At 39.4% G+C, this 16,890-nt stretch overlaps 1 protein-coding gene across 5 annotated transcripts in view; it reads right to left on the reverse strand.

Annotated features, from left to right (window-relative positions):
- The window catches only part of LOC126337002 (uncharacterized), a 189,959-nt gene that overhangs the window by 112,102 nt on the left and 60,967 nt on the right, over positions 1-16,890 (reverse strand). For all 5 annotated transcript variants that reach the window (XR_007565030.1, XM_050001245.1, XM_050001248.1 and 2 more), the window contains 2 exons: positions 3,196-3,562; positions 55-2,553 (listed from right to left, as the gene is read on the reverse strand). Coding sequence is in view for 4 of the 5 variants with exons in the window: in XM_050001245.1 (XP_049857202.1) it covers positions 55-2,553; positions 3,196-3,562 (2,866 nt within the window). In the remaining variant the exon portion in view is untranslated. The remainder of the gene's footprint in view (positions 1-54; positions 2,554-3,195; positions 3,563-16,890) is intronic.

The raw sequence follows: 16,890 nt of genomic DNA on the forward strand, positions 1-16,890 counted from the left end.
AATATTTGTAGGTATTATAACTAATAATAAGAATAGTGATAATAATACACAAACCTTCTAATTCCAGTTTTACACCTTGACTTGTTGGATAGTCAGCATACTGTGACTGCACAGATTTATTCAGCCCCTCCTGGTCTGATGTTACTGCTACCATAGATGGATCCATCTTTACGGCATACGGCCAATCCACTGATAGGCCGTCCTCAGAAGCAACAGGAAATGTTCCTTCCTCTAACCTCACTTCCAGTTCCTCCTGCATCGGAATTACCTCTACTTCATCAGCAGCTTCTCCATCTTCAATTACCCTTAATGCTACAGGAACAGGAACTGGGACTGCCTCCAACGCAACAATAGGCACCTCTGTACTTGAATCAACATCCCAGCAACAGCCATCTCCACTAGAAACAGTTGTGGCAAAAAGGGCTGTCTGATTTTCTTCAACATCATCTTCTGCATCATCATCATCATCATCTTCATCCTCCTCCTCCTCCTCATCATCATCATCTTCTTCTTCATCGTCGTCGTCATCGTCGTCCTCATCATCGTCGTCGTCATCGTCATCATCTTCCACTTTGTTCATATCTGGTTCGGAGCTTGTGGGTTCAACAGTCACAGCGTGCAATGGTTTTCCTGGTACACACGCACTTTCCTCAAGGCTAGCAGTCACTTCAACTTTGGTGACAACACCTGAACTACCGAACAATTCACTACTGTCAGTTCCAGCATGAGAAACACAGTTCTGATCATAAGGAACACTATCAGATGTCTGCGAGGTCACATTATTAGCAATGTCCACTTCTTTCAATTCTTCTTTTATATCCCCTAATGTTACAGCACTATTCACAGTTACCATTTCCATTTCAGAGTCAATAATTCCTCTGTTAGTATTGTCTGCTTCACATTTCTCAACAGAAAACTCACTTCTTGTAACAAGCTCAATCATCACATTCGTTTTCGAGTCTGTCAAATTTTGACTGTCACATTCTTCACTTTTTACGATATCATCACACATCTCACACTCAACAGAAATTTGAGACTCCAATTCCAGAGGAACGTCCGTACTAACATCTAACTTATTGTCTTTAATATCATATTTAGTATCCTGTTCATCACACTTAAAACTTGGTCCAAACTCACTGAAAAGATGACTATCACTAAATAATTCCCCTTTGTTTTCACTTTTAATGTCCTCTTTACTTTCACTTTCAACTTCATCTTTGCTTATAGTATTAAACTCCTCTCTGCTTACAGCGCTAATCTCATCTCTGCTTAAAGTGCTGACCTCATCCCTACTTTCAGGGCCAACGTCAGCCCTGCTGCCAGGGCCAACGTCAGCCCTGCTGCCAGGGCCAACGTCAGCCCTGCTGCCAGGGCCAACGTCAGCCCTGCTGCCAGGGCCAACGTCAGCCCTGCTGCCAGGGCCAACGTCAGCCCTGCTGCCAGGGCCAACGTCAGCCCTGCTGCCAGGGCCAACGTCAGCCCTGCTGCCAGGGCCAACGTCAGCCCTGCTGCCTGGGCCAACGTCAGCCCTGCTGCCAGGGCCAACGTCAGCCCTGCTGCCTGGGCCAACGTCAGCCCTGCTGCCAGGGCCAACGTCAGCCCTGCTGCCAGGGCCAACGTCAGCCCTGCTGCCAGGGCCAACGTCAACTCTGCTAACGGAGCCAGAATCATCACCACTAACAGAGCCAACCTCATCTCCACTAATGGAGTCAACCTCATCTCGAGTAATATAGCCAACCTCATCTTGGCTAACAGAGCCAACCTGACCCCTGCTAACCTCCTCTCCGCTTCCAAAGCTAATTTCCTCTCTGCTTACAATGTTAACCTCCTCCCTGCTTCCACTGCTAACCTCATCACTGCTAACCTCCTCTCTGCTTCCACTGCTAACCTCGTCTCCACTTCCATTGGTAACCACCTCCCTGCTTCTACTGCTAACCTCTCTGGTTCCACTGCTAACCTCCTCTTTGCTTTCACTTTTAACTTCACTAAATTCAACAAGTAGATCTATATGTTCCTTACTAACTTTAATTTCAATTGGCATTTCACTTAAGCTCTCAGCTCCACTAGCAATATTCTTGACTGAGCATTCTTCAATTTTTATTTCACTTTCTTGTTGCATATGAACATCTGATGAACCATCAACCATTTCTTGTATTTCATTCTCAGACAACTTTGTATCAACAACTTCTGGAACATCATTTTCTTCACACTCCATAGCAGTCAGGTACTGATTACTGTGTTGTTCTTTGCTTTCTGTAGTACTCTGGCTGTCACAATCTACAGATTCTTTAAGAAACACATCTTTGTCAGATGTCAGAACATCAACAGTTTCACCTGCCACATCAATGCATTCACCGGATAGTGTTTCATGTTCTGGAACATCACATGGTGCTACTTCATTGTTAAAACTCAGTTCATTGAGCACACCAAGTTTTTCTTCATTATCTTCAAATTCCTCAGCACTACTTTTAGGACGATCCAGTTCCAAATTGCTTTCAGGAGTATCAGTTTCACATGATACACTGGCTGGAGCAGCTTCATTAAAGCTAATATCTGAAATTTAGAAAATAGAAATTTAGTTACAGGACACTTAAAATAAACATTAAAATAAAAATAAATAAAATAAATAAATAAATAAATAAAAATAAATAAATAAATAATAATAAATAAAAATAAATAAATAAATAATAATAAATAAAATTAATTAATTAATTAATAATAAATAAATAAAATAAAATAAAAAATAAAAAAAGACCACAACAACCTCTTAATGGATAAAACTCTACTGAGTAGAGAAACTGGTACTGTTGAAGAATTCAGTTACTACATGCCCTTACCAAATCATACAAAATGATATGCCAAATCAAGTATAATGAATATTATGAATATAATGAATAAATCAAGTATAATGAAACAAAAACCAGTAAAAACAAAACACAACTTCATTAAACATTCACCACTAATCAACCATACAGTGAAACCACCATTACAATATTCCATCACAGCAAAAGTTTATGAATGTAGAAGACGAAAGTGAGATTTGTTTCCAAACTTTCTTAATTTCTCTTGGCATGCAGTGAATTGCATGTGGACCCTTATCATCACAGTGCTTAATATTGTAACATAAGCAGAGAACTGGAGAGAGAGCCATAGTTACTTGCTGGAAAACTGTTGTAACAAAAGAAAAACACCTACCACTCTTTGACTCCTGTGGACTCGAGGCTCTCAACTTCTTTGAGGTCCGTTGAGAGTAGCATTCCGGACTTTCGAGGCTCCTCTTCTCTGTGCTACTGGTTACTGCCAAATCTGCTACTTTACAAGCTACAGCACTATCCACCTCTTCCCTGTAGCTTGCAATTGCTCTTGTAACTGCACCAACTGTTCTTAATCGCCTTGCACACGTCTGTACAGGTTTACTGTGACGTCCTCCACCAACTGATGTTGATGGCCTTAGCTTTATAGTTGTTTTCAATGGTGGTCTTACTGGACTCGGAAGCATAAGAGGTATATTTTCCGATCTCACATCTTGCTTTTCACCCCAAATAGGTTCAAAGTGTTTAAGCTGTAGCAAAAAGTAGTAACATGAGGAATTACAAAAAGAAGGTAAAATTTTACGACAGAAAATTTATGTATGAACAACAGCTTCCACGTGTGTTTTGTGTGTGTTTTTCTGGTACCATCATAGCAATGCACACTAATTCTAAAAACATAAAAATTTATTTAATGTAATATAATTAACTCTTAGCTTAAACAAATTAACACTACAGGTTAAAAAATATGTTGACATTGCTACACTGGTGCAAATAACCACATAAAAAGACGCCTGTAGATTCAAAAGAAAAGAAGTATCTGAAGGTTGGTCACCAGGATCTGAAATGTCATAGTGCAAAATTCAAATAAAGTTATTTTGGGACAAAGTGGAATTTATAAATAAATTTACTTATTTAAACAAAAAAGTTTTTATTACTTTAAAATAAATAATAAATGTGTTATTTTTACTGATTGCCGCTTGTAAGAGTTACTGATAACCTTACTATAAGTGGTGCACACATAAGAAGGAGCAGTGTACCACATGTTACTCCAGCAAATAGCATCTTTCTACTCCGTCTGCCTGTAGAAAGTGCATCGGGATGCATGTAGACAATTATCACTGATTTTCTTTTTAGTTTGAGTATGGTGTAGTTACTCAGCCAGTATAGCATTCATTACAGATGGCATAAAGCAAACACAAGTATTATATAAAAAAAATTACAAAGATAGTTTTCTCTCCCTGCACAGAATATGTCACACATCTCCCTTCTCACGTGCATCCCACAATAACTATGGATATCAGCAGCTCATTTCTGCAAGTTGTGATATTATTGATGTACCAGAAAGTTCTGGATGTTAATGCATGCCTAGAGTTGGTAACAAGAGATTAAATGTGATGGTTGTACCCCAGCCCAGTTAAAAGACAATTTTGAAAAAGCAACAGCTTAAAAGTGATATACGTTTCGAGTCGTGGAGATAACAGAGTTCATGGACAGTATTTTTGTAAAAATTGTGAGGAATCCTTAGGTTTTGTCAAGTTGAAGTCTGCTGAGCGATAGGTGTCTGGCAGCTATTTGTGGTACATGGAAAATGAATTTCTTTGTAGGTAACATTGTTTAAAACCTTGGATATCAAAAGAAGTCAAATCTTGGATATCAAAAAAAGTCAAATCTTGGATATCAAAAGAAGTCTTACAGCTGTGTGAAGCAACAGAATAATTAATATTTTCCAAACAAAGCCATAATGAAACAAGCTGATATACGTGGCTAAGTGGAAAGTGCATTATTTAACTGAGTAAGACTAATTACAGCCAATTGTAATTGCTCAGAGCTAAATAAATAGTGTTCAAACTGAATGACTTATTATTACCTAACAATTGTTACATGTGGTTCTCTATAATTATTGGATGCACAAAACAGAATGGTTGTAGGCACATGATTTCCTTGAATAGCCACCTGTGCATCAGATGCAATAAAATCCATCATTCGTGTTATTGCTGTAAGTTACATGATCATTTATGAAATGAGTATGTACAAATACATAAGGGGGCTTTATGTGCTGCAGCCATTACTGTCATAAACCTTGGGATGCTGCTAATAAATTAAACATAATCTATCTGATAGCTTTTTCTTTCTTCTGCTTTTTTAGTAGTTAGACAAAATACTTCTACAAATTTGTAAAACTGTGTGCAGATGAAAGAAAAGAGTTTTCAGTAATAAGGAAATACCTGCAGTCAAACAAATCATTTCCAATATGCTTTGTACTTAGAATGTATGATACATATCAACAATTTTATACTGAAATTTTACAACATTACACACACAAAAAATGTACTCATTAATTCACAAATGCTATTCACAAAATTCTTATAGTATCCCATACCGAACAAGAAATTGATATTCGATACTCTCACCGCTATGGGGTGGTGGGGGGGAGGGGGAGCAAAACTGTTGTCAACTCAAAGGTTGGTTTGAGCACCACAATGCTTTACAAGCCATGATCATACTGGGAGGTGATATGCACTTGCCTTCCTATGAATTTTGAAATGACTTACCCAGCCCACTGTAGGGAGGCATACCGTTTAATGTGAACTCTGGGTCATGGTACAACTTGGCATTTTTTCCACATCAGCAATCATTGCCAGAGATGAAAGAAAGTGGTAAATGACATATAAAAACAGCAGGACTGATAAGGCATCGAAGCCCAGACCTTTGATTGGTAGTCTGGCAATTAACCATAAAAATCTAATAAGACCTACAGAGAAAAAGCCATTTGCAGTTAAGCAACACCTCACACGTCAGTCACACTGACCGCCAAGAGTACCTCCCCTTCGACAGCTGTCACCCGTTCAATGTCAAAAAGTCTCTTCCATTCAGTCTTGTCACCCATGCACACCGCACCTGCAGTGGAAAGCAGGAGTTGTTGAAATATATGGATAATCTTACCAGAGCTTTCACTGGCAGAAAATATTCTAGCCTGCTAATCCGTAAACAGATCTCCTGTGCAATCTCATCCTCTGACACCAGTAACCCAGTTAACCAGCCACCGACCACCACTCCTAATCCCCCAGTATCACCCTGGCCCTGAAAAGCTCATTCACACCCTTCACCAGGGCTTTGACTCCATTTTGTCGTGCCTTAAGATGAGGAATGTCCTACATAAAATCCTATCCACATCACCCAAAGTAACGTTTCGTCACCCACCAAACCTACGGAATATCCTTGTCCATCCCCACTCCAATCCTGTTCCCAGTACTGCGCCCAACTGTCTTGTGGCTCGACAAAATGCAAGACCTATCCCACACATCCACCTGCCATCTCCTACTGCAGCCCAGTCACAGAAATCTCCTAACAATAAAAGTCAGAACCACATATGAAAGCAGCCATGTTACATATCAGATACATTGCAATTACTGTACAGCATCATATGTGAGCATGACAAGCAACTAACTGTCCACTCACATGAAAGGCCACCGCCAAACTGTGGCAAACCTTAAACTTGACCATTCAGTTGCCAAACATGTTGCACACCCCAACACTAATGACTTCAACAGTTGCTTCACTACACAGGCCATTTAGATATTCCTTTCCAGCTCAAGTTGCTCTGAACTACGAAGGTGGGAACTGTCTGTCCAGCATATCCTGCACACTCTCCATTCTCCTCCACCCCTCTCATGCCCCACGTCCTGCCCTGCTTTTTTCCACCACTCTCCCTTACTCACTCCCCTCACTCCCCTCCCCATCTTCACCAATCACTTTCCTCTCATTTCTTCTACTCCCTCCCTTCCTTCTTCCCACGCTCTACTCTCTGAACTCTTTTCATACAGTTGTCCAGCTGCTAAGTCATCTGGTGAAAGATCTGCCACACAACACTCTACTGCAACTGCCTTGACTCGTGTGTCCTTCCCTATACCCTTCACACCTCCCATTTACTCAGGCAACTGCTTTTGATAATCGATAATCAGTCTCACTGCTATCAAGAGCGTGTGTGTGTGTGTGTGTGTGTGTGTGTGTGTGTGTGTGTGTGTGTGTGTGTGTGTGTGTGTGTGTGTGTGTGTGTGTGCGCTCCTACTAGAAAAAAGAGCAAGGGTTCGGAAGCTAGTGCTAATTGTTTTTTACTGTGTATTTCTGTACACTATACACCAATCCTGCTTATTTTATGCATTCTTCTTTTACTGATATTCTTGAGTATAGGTGTCTACAAATCTCAAAAGTCATTAGGTATCAGACTGTCTGCTCTCATTCCCACAGCTAACTGTGTAAACGACAGAGAATTCACACAGTACACACGATCAAGGTGATCACATACATTGCATTAAGATCCATGAGGTACAGGCAAGTTCTTTCCATTCTTTGTCTATTCTAGTCATTCAAGCATACTTCTAACCATCTAAGAATGTATGTTATTTTGAGTTTTTAATATCACTCTCCAAAGGAAAGGCAACCATTAGTTTACGTCAAAATGATTTGAGGTGAATTTTTAAACAAAATGACCAAACATTTGTTACAAATGGATTAATACCATGAAACATTGTTGAGACTATAATGTCGCCGCCACTGAAACATGTTGTTCCAGCAATGGCTTCAGAGAGAGCCGACCTCGAATTTGGGTTATGCCTCCCTGTGTTAGGGTTTCATGACAGACCTTCCATGAGTTATTTGATAGTGTTAGTTTTTCCTGAAACTCACATCAGAGCTGTTATCCATTCTTGTAATTATCCAGAGTAAACAAGTTATCATTTCCACTCTACTTGATGGCAGTTATTCCTTTGTGTACCTACAACAACACTTGCATTTTTGCCTAAGAATAAGTAACTGAAATTCTTAAAATTGGCACAACACAGTGCTACTACATGATGTTGACTAATGAGTTATAGTTGGATTATGAGAACGAATTATTTTGCGACAGCACTATTGTATCAAACACTCTTGGACTGCTTTCCGTGTCAGTTCCCGCAACTGACTTGGCAGGAAGCCTGAAGAATGTTTTATACAAAGTTGCACTACAATTAAAAACTACATTTCAAAAACCCCTATCTTCTCTGTGCCACTTGCACATTGGTTACCTCACTACAAAGCAGCCACCGCAAGTGACCTCATCTAACTATTGTAAAGAATGTTCTTCCATTGTTTTCAAATTGTTCTCAGAAATCCATGGTAGCCATGGGCATTTTCATTCGGACTTCTAAGCATGATTACTCTGGTTTCACCTGTCTCCTTGTAATTTTCGAACATTGTTAACAAATATATAAACGTTTCAGTGGTCACATGAAACTTCTTAAATGAATTATCGCACAATTATCTTCTTGTCATAACACCTCTGAGAGCTTGTGGAAACAAAGAAAAGTTGTGTACAGTCTGATTAAAATTACTTGACAATCGAAGTCTACCAAATGCCACTACAGTGTTACCACATCAGCTGCTGGCTACCACTCGGTTATAGGTAACACAGAAACACAGCAGGTCACTACACAAATGCTGTTAATGTATAACACAGAGCAATGTTGAAAGTGGCCATTCTGAGATGCAACAGAAATGTGATATGCTCTTTCGACAGCAGATTTTAAGTGATCAATGAATGAACTGTAGCAGATGATGCTTTCTGTAGCTCTGTATGTAAATCTGTACTAACCTAACCACAACCTTATGATGTGCAATATATCCGAGGATACGACGGCTGCAACTATGGTTTCTGCAGCAGAAGAGATGTTACTGGACAGAGAAAACTAAAGAGAAGTTTCCTTTACTCTATGATTTAAACACATAAACCAATATGTTAAAAAAAGATTGATGATCTCTTCTAACTAAACACCAAAGACCACATTTGAAAGATGTGTGTTTTCTTCAATTTCTTTCATTTGTTACAATCATATACTATGGTCTGATTAAAATTACTTGATAGTTGACACTACATGTGCTGGAACTGGTTTCCTGCAATCAGAGCACTCGACATCACATCCATACTGTTTGCAGTTGCCAAACTGCCACAACAATTATCAGTTGACTTGGAATTCCATGTCTGACTTTCTTTCTTGATGTGTTTGGATCCTGAATCATAGGTCTGGTCCTATTCACAGCTCTAACCAAAGCCAAGATGCAATTCAGCGTCACGGAGACCGTTATTGTAATCACGGAATCACAGAGATTGGCTTCCATTAGAAAGCTTCTCACAACATTCATAAAGCCGAATTTTAGAATGTTGCAGTTCGTCGTTCTGACTGGATCGTCATTGATTATCATATTAACCCAATATGTAAGAGGTCACAGCTTAGAGTTTCATCATAAGCCTCAAATTTCTTTTTTATTTCTATCTCTAATCAAGAGTTCATTGTTATTTTTTTCTATTAATTGTTTAAAATGTAATTTATTCTATTTGTAATTCTTTGCCGTCATTTTCATTATCATACCGATTATTATATTTGCTCTTACGTTTCTTCCTGTCACTTATCTTGTTTGGAATCTGCTTGCATCGCTTATAATCTGCAACCACATGCCAATGAGGAAAGCTGATCGGTTGGTAAGGCGACAGCTCTTATAGTTACACGTAACCAATGACAGATTAGTTTGCTTTTAGCGTTGAAACTGAATTTTGAGTTTGCTCGCAGAGCCTAGGTTTAATCACCATGGACAATGTGATTAAGATTTCACTGATGCCGCATATTGTTGACAACTGTTCTCTTGGATATATTGCACATCACACAGTTGTGATTAGCTGTCTACAGGGCATTTCACATATATCTCACACCTTGGGACAGCCACTTCAAACATTGCTCTGCGTTACACATTAATATCATTTGTGAAGTGACCTGCCATGTTTCTGTGTCACCTATAACTAAGTGGTAGCCAGCAGTTGATGTGGCAACACTGTAGCAGCACGTGACAGAAGTCAATTGTCAAGAAATTTTAATCACACTGCACACAACTTTTCTTTGTGATCACAAGATCTCAGAGCTATGTCAAGCCGATATATTACACAATGAAAGAAATGTCTCTCTATACACATTCAACATATTCTCTTTCCTATATGTAACAGTGGATTTTTCAACTGGGGCAGTATTTGCAAACTGCATTCCACATATCACTGTTTCACTTTATTCTTGGCAAATTGAGGGGAAATATGAAGATGTCGTCATTTTACTTGGCATGATTTCTTTATGAGACTACAGTATGTTATTTATCGTAGGGGATAACATAAAGGGAAATCAAACAGTTTCCATCTGCAGGCGTAGCCGTAGTGTATATGCAATGCAGCACGAGTCCAATGAGCGTATGTAAGCCGCAACATGTAGGCACTCATCTTTCAAATGTGCATGCAGTAAATGTGAACTATAGCAAAGTTATTACCCAATGGGTCCAAACAGGAACAACTTGCTGTTTTTCTTTTCTTGACTGCCGAGAGACAAACACCAGCAGACATCCATCAGAGAATTAAGAATGTTTATGGGACAGTATTTCAAGTTCCATGCTGGGTGCTGCTGCTCCATGGCGATGCAAGTTCCCATACCACAAATGTTGCAATGCAGAAGTGGAGACACTCAAGCACCTGCCCTATAGTCTCCATCTCTTCCCGTGGAATTATCATGACTTCGGTCTCTTAAATTATGCCTTAATGTGTCAATGTTTCCTGTCAGATGAGGATGTGCAGCAGGCAGTGTTGGGTTTCTTCATGCAGCAGGGCACAGTGTTTTACAAAATGGGTACCTTCAACTTGGTAGGTCAATTGGATGATTGTCTCAATGCTCACGGCAATTTTGCCGGACTGGCTTACCAATTTTTTACTGGACGGCTTTCACATGGAAACTTTTTGACTGATATTTATACAACTAATATGGGTTAATAGATTGGACCAGAAACCCAAATCATACAATTACAGTAGAACAACATTCCTGGAGTAGAGATTTTGTTAGCACAATATGAAGTTGCAAATGTTGCACAATGAAAGAAGCTTTTTTTCCCTACATGAAATCTGTTGCCACGAATGCTAACGTACAATAACGTTCATAAACATAGAGGAGGCGTTGAGAGCAGACAAGCACAATGAAAAGACTACTGAACATTTAAGCTTTTGGCCAAAACTCCTTCTTTGGAAACAGAAAGCATATATACATACACACAAGCACAGCTCTCACGCACAGCTGCTGTCTCCAACTGCTGTTGCCCGACTGTGGACTTTTAACTGCATCTGAAATGAGCAGTAATACAGATAGGTTGTGGGGATGAGGAGGCATTTGGGGGGGGGGGGGGGTAGCAGGGTAGGGATGGAGGAAGGTATTGTACTGCCTGTGAGAGCCTGCAGCGACACGATGGGGACAGGACAGAGCTGCTAATTGCACAAGGTACCCCGTGGTATTGGCTGCTGGAGAGGCGGGAGAAAGGGAGTAAAAATGGGAGAGAGGATAGGAGAGAAACAGAGAAGTGGAACAGGCTAGTGCAGGCTGTTCCAGCTCATGAGCTCCATGCTGAGCTGCGGAGTGCTCCCTGCTCCACAGAGCACTATCACTCACTGTGAACAATCAAATGGGTCGGTGACACACGGCAAGACAGGTGGCACGGCATGCCTTTTGATCCACCTGCAGCACCTTACATTATCGCCAAAAACATGCTCCTAGCAGCTATGATGCAGTGACATGACTACCTCGGGGATACAGGAAGTTAAGGAAATAAATGAGAAATAACTGTTTTGTTTTTAAAAAAATTCTATATGTTTATTGGGTGTCTTACATTATACAGTTTTTTCATATTGACAGCAAAGTGTGGCAGCATTATTGTGGAGAATGGCCTTCAGTGTCGCATCCTAAAGAAAAGATCGTACATTGGTTTTTATTTTTTCCATTGTTGAGAAAAGCTGCCCACAAATAATCATAGATTCAAACAAGCACGTGATGTGTGGGGTATTTTTGTGGTACTTTTCCTGTTTTTTGCTGTAAGAAGAATACTACTGTGACAAATTAAGCATGAAGCATGTTGTAGTATCTGTCTTTCATCAAAATTGAATTTTGTTAACCAATAACTTCCAACTGGAGTGCAAACAGTAAATCATCAGGTGAAACCGAGACAGAAGTGCTGAACAACTTCATTTCTACTTTAAAAATGCTGAACTGTTGGAATCATGTTTCAAGAACATGACGAGCTGCTTTATCTTGGCTTGATAGTCGCCAAAACTGGTACCTTCTGGTAGTTTTAAAGAAGCCAGACAACTGAAGAACGTTAAAATTCCGTCACCTATCTGCTTCTCAAACAAGCATAACTTTTCCATGAATGCTCCGATTAGGTCTTGCATGTCTACTAATGCTGCTCTTTGCCCTGACCGATTTAAATAATTCATATGCATTTTTATGTCAGCTATGAATGCTAGAGTTCTGATGTCCATTTTAAATCTTTCAGACAGTGTGTTTCTTCTCCTTTAATTTTGAGAAAAAGAGGTATTTCCTCATGAATGGTAAAGAAAACATCAGGAACTTTTCCCTGACTAAGCCAAGGAACTGTGCTGTGGTAAGGTATGTCCCATACTCTGCTTCAGGGTGTATACGTGGACAAGAAAAAAAAATTTCCGGATTTTTCCCGGATTTCCGCGTTAAAAATACATGTTCTCTCAGGTGATAGTACATTTTTCCTTACCAATCCTTTGAATGGTTATGGTTTTATACACGGGCTTAAAATTTTCCCGGCACTTTAGAAAAAGAAACTCAGGGAAAAAGCCACGTTTTGAAAATATCTATGATGTGCAGCAACATGTACGCTGCGTATTTTCGTATTACGAAAGTATACATTGGAATTCCACCAAACATCGCATGTTATTTTCTGAATAATTGAAATCAAGATTTCGATGCCCTTTTGTAAGTTGTTCGTAGCTCATGCAACGTGATCTCACCAGCCGATGACAGCGGATATTCAGAGCATAGGACACGTGATGTAGTCAGCCAACAACAACACCACTGTTAAGTAGCACGAACACACAAACAGAGAAAGTTAATAGTTTAAATTAATATACATAGTGTTGCTACAAGGAAAGCACAGCTTTCACATATAATATTGGTCTCAAGGTGCAAGAGAAGCTAAGCTTTCGCATATACTGTTGATCTTTTTTGCGCGTGTTACACTTTAAGATATATCACACAAATGTGCCGGTAAAATTTTTAATAATGACATAAATGTCTGATCTTCAGGGTTTGAAATTATTCTAAATGGCTTATCATCAAAGATTTGATTTTTAAATGAGAGTCAAACATTCTGTGTTTAATAAATTTATGGTACATTCTTGCACATAGTTCAACTTAGGTAAAAGATATTTACTTTTAAAGTAATGCTTTTCAAACGACTATCCGCAATATTTTCCCGCGACCTGTTAGAAATAGGTTCATTCCAGCAGTTGCCAGAGAGCGCAGATAACAGGTGACACCGCGCTTGGGTAGCTATGACGACATAGGAAGCCCGTAGGTACGTACGTGTAAAATATTAAAAGATCATACATTATGGCATAAAAAAAACAAGGCATCAGAGGATACTGCAAGAGCATCGGAATTTCGTGAACCATATTAAAATGTGCACATTTAAAGTGCATACGTAAAGGGCACATTTGTTATGTCCAGATTCCCAATGAAGTAGACCTCGACTTGATATTAAGCTTCTCAGTGTGGTTTTTGGTATGTAAATTTTCTTGGAGTACCAGTACTGTATTATATCATGTTTGGTTCTTTATTATGGCATAAAGGTGGAAAGGTGGAAATAAAATAAAATCTGAAACTAATGACATATTTCAGCCTTCCGTAATTACGTGAATGTGTTTTAATTCACCTGATAGCTCCCAGCCCCAGATATCCATTTTGTTTTCATTTGACGTGAGAGTAAGCGAAGGGGAAACAGCAAAATCACTAAATGTAAGCCGGCCGGAGTGGCCGTGCGGTTCTAGGCGCTGCAGTCTGGAGCCGAGCGACCGCTACGGTTGCAGGTTCCAATCCTGCCTTGGGCATGGATGTGCGTTATGTCCTTAGGTTAGTTAGGTTTAATTAGTTCTAAGTTCTAGGCGACTGATGATCTCAGAAGTTAAGTCGAATAGTGCTCAGAGCCATTTGAACCACTAAATGTAAACACAGGTCACGTGGAGACTACCCACTATTACTCAGACTGCCCTGGGCATCAGCCCCGGATCTACGACATTTGCAAAGTGGGTCAATACTAAAAAAAAATCGAATTTTCAAAATATGTTCATCTTGTAGCGCACATCTTTCTGAAAAGTCTGAAACATAAAACATATGTATTCGAGGAAATATAAGACATATTATTTGGTCTTAAATATGCCAAAGTGCAGTGCCACACCTCTTCATAAAGCCTTTTTCTACCGCACGTCCAAACTATATTCAGGAGAGTGGAAATTGAAATGTCCTGTGGTGCCTCTCCTGCTCCCAATCGGCCGGTTTGACTGCCTGCCCCTCTTAAAAAAAAAATCTCGCAATTAACAGCGGATGGGATTACTTGTAATCGAGAGAACAACAACTCTTCAGAAAATCTGAACTCTTTATTGCCTATTGGCTAATAACTTTTGTGAGACACAAAATTAAATATAGGATATATAAAACCAGTACTAACAAGAGATAAGCAAGAAATTACACATTTCTTCAAACCTTAGCTCCTAGCATTTTTTTCTCTCTAATCTTGCTAGAAAGAATCTATTACCTCATCAAAGTTCGTCAAACGATTTGCTACATGAAAAATCGAAATGTTATCTAATACTGAAAAAGCTGTTAATACAAATACCCAAGACTGGTGTGGTTTCTCGATCTGATTACGTCTATTTTGTCCCTGTCTGCTAGATAAAACAAAGTAGGCCTTTCTAATATGGCAGCAGTTTTGTAACACACCAAATAAACAAGGCTGTTTTGGCACAAATGGTTATTTTTATAACACGACAGAATATAATTCACGAAGTCCCAATATTAAATGCCTATTAGGCCTACTACAAGCAAAAAGTTTTATGTTAGGAAATAGTTTCACATTTCATTCATACACACCAGCTTCTCAAGCATGAGATCGAAAAGTAGTATTATGAAATTTTTATATAAATTTAAAATCGTCTTATTCTTCCATAATTTGTGTGATGTCCCTGTTTCTTCTCCTTCCTCGTTCTAACAATCTTGTCATCACCAATTCTGTAGCTACTGTCAGAATTTGTTCGCCGATCAACTTCACTAACCCTGCCACAATCACGTTTACTTATCCCGCGATTATTTTCTGGTTAGGCGTTATTACGTGTTCGAACAACGTTTTCCGCGTTATTTCCAGGATAGAACTTATCGGCTGCTAGCCGGGGACTGTACTACTGGTCCTTACTACTGTAGTGATCTGTCAAAATTTCATTTTCTTGGATACACCGAGGAGATAATATGCAATTTTTCTCACCTGTTAATTCTGTCACTCGTTTATTTTCATTCTGGTAGTCAGAATCTATGGATTTCGCTAGCAATTATAGCAATGCTGATCATTCGCAAACCCAATCAACCACATAATCAGACAGCGATTGGCATTCATCTGTTCGGCTTTACTCCCTCAGCTCATTTGGCCCCGTCCCCTTTTGTCTGCAAAAGTTTATTTCTAGATGCGACGAGGATCCTTCTGACAGAGACATCACATACACAATGCATGCATTCAAAAGTCAACTTATGATTCAGTCAGAAATCATCTTAAAATGTGTTCAAAAATGTTCAAAAACCAACAGGGAAGCCTTTCAAAATCATATGAATAATCGATAGACAAATGTGCGCTGGATGCTAGGCGCTTTGTGAAACAAGTTTTTTTCCTCAAGAACATGAATCTGGCACCCCCTTTTCCCGGTAGCATCTAGCTGCTTGCTGCTACTGCTTGCATAGCCAACAGCCACATTCCTGTAGCCAGACGCGGGAGAATCTACTACCGAAATGTGACTCAAGTGCGCATGCACATGAGCCTGCTCGTAACTCTAAAACGAATCCAATATAAACAGTTGTGACTTCACACTCATTGGAGGCAATTTGTTGTTATGAAGCACTGCATAGTCTTCCTATACCCTTTGACACATTTTCAATAGGCAGACGCTTGCATGAGCACTGTGTGTTGTTGTTGTATATGGCGCATTTCCTATGCAATTAAAGTTATTTTCGTTTTTTTTCTCTCGTTTATGTTTTATTGTTGAAGTATTATTCTGCAGTAGCGGGATACAGTAATATCCTTTGTTAGAGATTCGGTTCAGTCAAAATTACAAATATTTAACTGTAAACTAAAACAATGAAAAATTCCCGGAATTCTAAAAATATCCCGGGTTTTTCCCGGTTTTTTCCCGCATGAAAAAATTCCCGGGGTTTTTCCCAGATCTCCCGGTTGTCCCGTGTCGTATACACCCTGTGCTTCCATATCTGAGTTCTTTGAAATGGAGGCGATTTATAATGTAACACCATACAAAAATCACACATTTTACAACTTTCATCATATCATCCACATCCACTAGTTGAGAATGTGGTGTCTTTTGGTGAATGAAACAATGAGCAGCCAAAATATTTTTTCTTGAATTCATTCTTGAGTTTCTGTTTTAAATGAAAAGTGAATCCTTGACGATGCTTGATCATTTATGGAGCACCATCTGTGGCTACAGAATGGGGCTTATCCCAAGGCAAATTCATGTTGTCCACCAATTCACAGCAGCTTCAAAAACATCAAGTCCTGTTGCTGTGTAATCTCTTTGTACCACATTCATAAGTTTCTCCGTTACTTGCAGCTCTATACTGGAAGTTTAGCATAGTCACATATATCTATACTTTTGTCAAGTGCTAGCATAAATGCAACAAAGCTCTTGGATTTTCTCCTGAGCTGTTTCACTAAATTCGTTGTCACG

The sequence above is a fragment of the Schistocerca gregaria genome, chromosome 2, assembly GCF_023897955.1.
Source record: "Schistocerca gregaria isolate iqSchGreg1 chromosome 2, iqSchGreg1.2, whole genome shotgun sequence".
NCBI lineage: Eukaryota > Metazoa > Arthropoda > Insecta > Orthoptera > Acrididae > Schistocerca > Schistocerca gregaria.